This window comes from Nematolebias whitei, chromosome 1, assembly GCF_014905685.2.
Source record: "Nematolebias whitei isolate Nwh7 chromosome 1, NemWhi1, whole genome shotgun sequence".
Lineage (NCBI taxonomy): Eukaryota > Metazoa > Chordata > Actinopteri > Cyprinodontiformes > Rivulidae > Nematolebias > Nematolebias whitei.
In genome coordinates, this window is record NC_056498.1 from 35,443,129 (window position 1) to 35,450,388 (window position 7,260).

General features: G+C 39.1%; 1 protein-coding gene across 1 annotated transcript in view; it reads right to left on the bottom strand.

Annotated features, from left to right (window-relative positions):
• Window positions 1–7,260, bottom strand: part of slc8a4b (solute carrier family 8 member 4b) — a 71,337-nt gene that overhangs the window by 7,823 nt on the left and 56,254 nt on the right. Inside the window, exons 11-12 of the mRNA XM_037676654.1 lie at window positions 5,164–5,270; window positions 765–889 (exon numbers count right to left, since the gene is read on the bottom strand). Of these exons, the coding sequence (XP_037532582.1) occupies window positions 765–889; window positions 5,164–5,270 (232 nt within the window). The remainder of the gene's footprint in view (window positions 1–764; window positions 890–5,163; window positions 5,271–7,260) is intronic.

A 7,260-nucleotide genomic window follows, 5' to 3' on the forward strand; every position in this document is an offset into this window, starting at 1 on the left:
CCTAATCTTCATCTAGGCTAAGCTAATAGCTAGCCAAACAGAGCCTAATTTTCATCTAGGTTAAGCTAATGGATAATCAATCTAGTTTCTGATCTTCATCCAGGCTAAACCATTGCAAAACTCCAGCCTAGACGTGATAAATCAATGGACCAATTTTTCTGCATCATTTTTGGACAAGATGCTTCTAACTTTAGTTATATTATGCAGGTGGAAGAAAGCTGTTTTGGTTTTGTTTGTTTTTTCAATGTAGGGGTTAAAAGACGTGTCTTGATCAAAAACTCCAAGGTTTTTTACATTAGAACTGGAGGCCAAATTAATGCCATCCAGAGGAAGTGAACGACTGCAAAGTTTATTCCTAAGATGCTCAGGTCCAAAAACCAAAACCTGAGTCTTGTCTGAATTTAAAAGCAGAAAATTAAAGGTCATCCATGTTTTTATGTCTTTAAGACACGCTTGTAGTCGAAGTAGCTGATTAGCTTAATCAGGTTTCATGGTCAAATATAACTGTGTATCATCAGCATAACAATGAAAATTTATCCCAATCTGTTTAATAACTTTACGTAATGGAAACATATATAAATTAAACAGTATGCAGTTAATGATATATTATTATGAACAATATTAATTGTTCATAACATTTCCACAGAAGCCTACTTTATGATTGTCTCACGAAAGTGTCTTCAGTAACGATGTTCCACTTTAAGGAAGCTGTTATTTATAGATGACTTTTAAACCAAACACATTGAAGTGTCAAACACACTTACCTTAAACTCGTAGGACTCCTCTATGATCACCTCGAGCTGTGTGTGTTCACCCAGACTGGGACAGCCCATCTTGGCCACCTCCTCCTCCTCTGCTCCCACCAGCGGCTTGTTCTCGTTGGAGTCGCCTGCGGCAACAAACGGACAGAGCATCCTGTCATTAGCAGGCGTCAAAACAATTACGTCATTGAAATTAGAATTTTTTTTTCTTTCAGACTATGAGTGTAAGTTTAACACTAAATCATTCTGTTTGATCAAAATGAGGTCTCAGTAATAATTTATGATTAACACTTCGAAATAACTGATAAAATTTGGTGTCGTAGAAGCTGAGAGCCATTCGCAATCACATGAGACCTTTCTCTAAAACCTCAGCATTAACTGTTTGATTCAGCCCTGTTTTTCTGTTAGCAAAATATTTCTTGAACTACTGGATGGATTCTTATAAAACATTCAGGGGAAAAACTCGAATAGACTTCTACAACTGATTAACTTTCGCAGCCGATTCGATTCAACATGGCCGTCACAGCCATCTGACCTGTGAAAACACAAGCATGTCCAAAACTCTTACAGATGTACAGAGACCGAGTCAAAACCTGAAGTGGTAGTAGCTGAGACTCATTCACAACTCAATGACAACCGTGACGAGATGGAACGTTTCTCAATACTTGGAGTTACCGTTCCTATAATTTTTCAACATAAGTTAATTTAATTTAAAACTCTGGCATGAAAGTCTGCGTTCCGTCAAGGAATTTTTTTATTTTTAGACACAAAAAAACTTGCTGTGAAGTCGATATTTTCCCAGTTCTACACACCGGAACGTTAACTGAACAGTTGGTTGGGTTTTAATTGTATGTAGTTTTGTCAAATAACCTTGTGATCTGACGGCTTTTATTCACCGGCTGAATCAGATCATGTTTTATTCACTCTTTTTCGTCTTCGTTAGTTTAGCCGCAGCGGTGTGAATCATCACTGAGAAGCATGCGGTCTGCTGTGAAAGAACGAGGTTTATGATTCGCTGTAACACGAAGAATCCAAGCTGTCAAACAGTTTGAAATAACAAAAACGAAAACACATTTTTTACAACTCCTGAGTTCTGACCTTTCTATCAGCTCGCTACTTGAACTATTAATTCCCTTGTTCTCCCATAAAATCTGTGTCTCACAATCGTTCGTTGAACTGGTGTCAGACGTAGCTGAAAAGCAGAACGTGTGTTACTAAAGTGTGTCACGGAGAACTTTTAAATGTTCTGCTTGCTCTTTGACGGTGTTCTAAAAGTAACTAGAGAAACTGTATTTCCAGCGAAAATGTAGTGTGAATGCTTATTGCAGAAGAACTTGCTGAAAAAGAGCTGAAATGTAGCTGAAATTAAAGAACAAGCCTAAATTAGCAGAAGAAAGCAGAAAGAACACATATTTACTGAATTAGATTTAAATAAGCAGAAATGAAAAGCTAAAATTAGAAGGAAAAAAAACATCTAAAAAGTAGCTGAAACAGCAGAAAGAAGCTTAACCTATGAGAAGGAAGGTGAAAAAGCTGAAATTAGTTAAAAAATGACCCGTCCACGGTGTACCTCGCCCCTCGCACAGTGATTGCTGGACATGGGCACCTGACCCAAAATGGAAGAAGTGGGTAAAAGATAATGGATGGATGGATGGATGGATGGATGGATGGATGGATGGAGTTAAAAAATGTGGAATTACTTGAAAAAGCTGAAAGGAGCATAATAAGCTGAAATTAGCAGAAAGAAGTTAATTAGGCTGAAAGTTGAGAATTACCAAGTAAAACTAGAATTTATCTGAAAACAGCTGAAATTAGCTAAAATTTTTCTAAAAAGCAAGCTGAACAGGCAGAACAAGCTTAAATTAGCAGAAGAAGGCAGAAAGAACACAAGTTTGCACAATAAGGCTGAACGAAGCAGAAATTGGCACAAAAAAGTAGACATTATCTGAAAAAAGCTTAAATTAGCAACAAAACAGCTGAAATTTTGCTTAAAAAAGGCAGTAAGAAGCTAAACTACAAGAATGAAGTGGAGAGAGCACATTATTGCTGAATTAGGCTGAAAAAAGTTGGAATGAGTGCAAAAAATGTGGAATTAGCTAAAAAAGACTTATTTAGCTACTATTTAGCATAAATACAGCTAAATAGTAGCTGATATAGTAGAAAAAGTTGAAACTTGCAGAAACAAGCTGAAAGGAGCATAACAAGCTGAAATTAGCAGAAATAAGTTAGAAGAAGCACAAAAATGTTACAGTTAGCAGAAAGAAGCTGAAATGAACACCAAAACAGCTTAAATTAGCTGAAAATAGTTGAGAAAAAAAAGTTTAAATTTGCAAAAAGAAACGGAACTAGAACAGAACATGAAAGGAGCAGTAAAAGGTTGTAAACAGATCTAAAGATCTGAAAGTTGTAAAATGAGCTCATTTAATTTCCTGTGAGGAAAAAATGGCAGAAAAGGCTAAATATTTCAAAAAGCTAAAGTTGCACCAATACCAAAAGTCATAGCAGGATTGTCCTGAAAGAGCTGAACATTTTGATTTATGATTTGTTGAAAAAACTTAAACTGCAGGACGAGAAAGATTCTGAAAAATGTACAGAAGAAAAATGGATCACAATAGTGTGAATGCTGCATAAGCGTTCACACTATTATATTTCCTGGGCTGAAACCCACTGAGGGCTGATGCCTCTTCAGGTCTGACATCATCAGGGCTGTAGATCTACATCCTCCAGGAGGGTGAGGGAGAAACTACTTGATGGAGTTGAGGTATCTCAGGCTTTTGTTCACAAGTGAGGGAAGAGTGGAGCGTGAAGTCGACAAACAGATCGGTGCAGCTTCTGAAATATTGTGTAGTGTGTGCTGGTCCGTTGTGGTGAAGAGGGAGCTGACTGAAAGCCCTTTAGGCAGTCAAAATGAGTTTTCTCCACAGGGTGAGAAGTTTGGTTATCCACGAGAGACTCCAGTAGAGTCGCTGCTCCTCCACATTGAAAGGAACCAGCTGAGGTGGTTCAGGCAAGGATGCCCACCAGAAAATCTTCCTACACCTTACAAACAAGTCCATCTGGGAGGAGAGACCAAGGAAGGTCCCAGGACACGAGATATGAGACTGTGGTCCCCAGAAGACCTGGAAGAAGTTGGCGTGGAAAGAGATGTCTGGGTCTCCCTGCTCGAACTGCTGCCCCGCAACCTGACTCCATAACAACTGGAAGATAATTGATGGATAAATGGGCCTAGAACCGATCCTTGTGGGACCCCTTTGGTCAGTTTGAGGGAGGTGGAAGTTAGATCTTCAACTTGAACACAAACTACCAGTAAGACATGAGCTCATTGTCTCATCCTACTGCTGTTTGTTTAAATATCATCATCTGGTTGTGAAAATTCACCATTGTTGTTTTCTGGACATGGGTACCTGTGACCCCCGTGACCCGAAAGGGTAAAGTTAATGGATGGATGGAGTTTATAAACATTTTCTGGTGTTTCAATATCACAGTATGATGTAGTTATGTCCTGCTCGAAACAGTCTGCTCCATTCATGACTAGGCCTGTCACGATACCAAATTTTACCGGGCGATTAATCGTCTCAGAAATTATTGCGATAAATGATAATATTGTTTGAAATTTGACAAATTGTCAAATTTAAGAAGAAATGTTTAATTTGTTTTGCATGTAGTACCTTTTTTCGAGCACCGGATGGCAGTATAAAATTGTTAGAACCGAAGGATGGATAGTGAGGGAGCTAGCAGCGTGTTTCTTTAAGAACAATGGGAGGAAGGCGCATTGGAGCTTTGACAAAACTGAGTTTTTTCCCCCCTCAAGGTCGGCCTGTTTGCTTAGCTTCTCAGCTTAGCTGCTTTGAACGATCCAAAAACGCGATTTTGGACAGTTAAAACAGATTTTAAAGAGAAAGGGAGTGGTCAGTGAAGAGCACCGGAGTTGATCCCTGTCTTCAGTAGAAAGAGAGAGACACGAAGAAACGATAAAGCCAATAAATGAAAATAAGGTTGATAATTTTCATTAATCATGCGATTAATTGATTTATTGTTTATCATGACAGGCCTGTTCATGACTGACAGTCAGATGGTGAAAATGCTGATCGGTGCTTCAGAGAGTGTTCACGAACAGTAAATGTTTCCAACTGCATTCATGAACTAGAGAGCGGATGTTAGGACATCTGTTTGTAGAAATAATTAGACAAGCACCATAAATGTCTGACTCCTCTGTGATCCTCCACAGATTAAACCGGAGGGAGGATCGAACACAGACAAAAAAACATTTAATGTACGGACCTGGTCTGACGCTGGAACTGCTTTGATGGAGCTCAGCTCAGCTTTATCTGAAACCTCCCTCTCAAAACTTTTCATTTTTAAGTCACAGAAACGAAACGACAACGCAGACAGACGTGCCTACCATGTTTCTGTCCGATCTCCAACAGAACGGGCTCTCCCAGCTCGACGGTGAACGTCTTATTCTTCTCGTACTCTTCGTCGTCAATGATTTTCACCTCAATGATCTTCCTGTAAAGAAGGAAGAAGACGGAGTTTGTCAAGGTTCATGCATAAACAAAAATTCATGCTCTTAAGAACGGGAATACGGGGAATACAGAGCGATCGATTCAAAATGTGAGATTCTGCTTCGTGGCTTTCATGAGATCTAAAAAATAAATAAATAAATCCTATTGTTTAACCTTGAACACCAGTTAGACTGCATTCAAGACCCAAACTAGGATATATGTGCTTGCAGATATTAAAAGGCTGATGTCTAAAGCTCAGGTTGACCTTTGGACACTTAAAATCCCATAAAGTCCAACCCTTGGGTCCTGACCAACGTTTCCCACACAGCTCAGCCACTTCTGATACGTTTTCAGTTGGAAACACTCGGTTAAGACTCAACGCAGAATACACGAACTGAAATCTCAAGTAAACAGAAAAAAAAGAAGAAGAAAGAAAGACAGGCGAGGAGATGATCAACGACTGTTCCATACACCGTGGGAGCAGTTTTTCTGCTGGTGAGATGAGATCAGATCTTAATCACCGTGTGAGCACATCTGTGAGACAAGTACAAGTGTTTCGAGGACACTCGTTAATGTTTGAAGCTAATTTTTAGAATTAACTTTTCCACAGGTTACATTGGGAGAAAACACTTATTAATGTTCTTCTAAAAATGATACAAGAAATTTTTTTCCCTCAAATACAAAACAATGTGTTTTCATCTAGTCATACTGTCAAGAGACCATGCGATCAGGTTCCTATAGCAGTTCTTTTTCTGGATCTAACTTTAGATTCAGACGTGTGCAACAACTTCTGATGGCTTCTCTGAGCTTCTTACTTCTAATGCAAAGTGCTCAACAACCAAGTACCATCTTATAATTAAGCTCTTATTTTTACTTATTTTCCTAACAGTGCATATGGCTCTCAGACTGTAGGTTAACTTGTGGTCCCTAGAGTTCGAAGTGTACAATGGGAGGCAGAGCTTAAAGTTATCAGGCCCCTCTCTTGTCTGTGAGGATGATACTCTATTTCCTTTTTGATAAATCCTATAGTTTGAGTTGGCTTGGTTTTCTTGAACTATCCCTTAGTTTTGCTGCTATATTCATAGACAGCTGGAGGACAAACTGACTCCATCTCCTCACTATGCTGCTGTCTTTACTCGCTCTTCTACTCTATAAGTTTGCTACCCATGAAAACTTCACCTGGACCATATAAACAACTCCTGGACCAAAGCAACTACTCCCAGACCATAGAAAACACCTCTGGATCATAAAAAAAAAAAAACTCCTGGGCCATAAAATCTACACCTGGACAATAGAAAATACTCCTGGACCATAGAAACATCTCCTGGTCCATATAAGCTTCTCATGGGCCATAGAAATAACTCCTGGAACATAAAAACAACCCCTGGAATATATATACAAACAACCCTGGACCATAGAAACAACTCTTGAACTATAGAAACTACTCATGGGCCATAGAAATGACTTCTGGACCATAAAAACAACTCTTGGACCACATAAACTACTCCCGTGCCATAGAAAATATCCTGGACCATAAATACTGTACCTGGACCATAGAAACAACTCCTGGACTATATAAACTACGCCTGGACCATAGAAACAACTCTGGGTACATGGAAACTACTCCTGGAGCATATAAACAAATCCTGCACCACATAAATTATTACTTTGCTATAGAAAATATCCTGGACCATAGAAACTACTCATGGGCCATAAAAACAACTCCTGGACCATAGAAACAACTTCTGAAACATAAATCATCCCTGTGCCAGAGAAACTACTCTTGGACAATAAAAACAACTCCTGGACCATAGAAACAACCCCTGAAGCATAGAAACAACTCCTGAAGCATAGAAATAACCCCTGGACCATAGAAGCAACTCCCAAACCATATAAATTATTCCTGGTCTATAGAAACAACCCCTGGACCAAAGAAACAACTCCTGAACCATAGAAACTACTCCTGGAGCATAGAAACAACTCCTGAACCATAT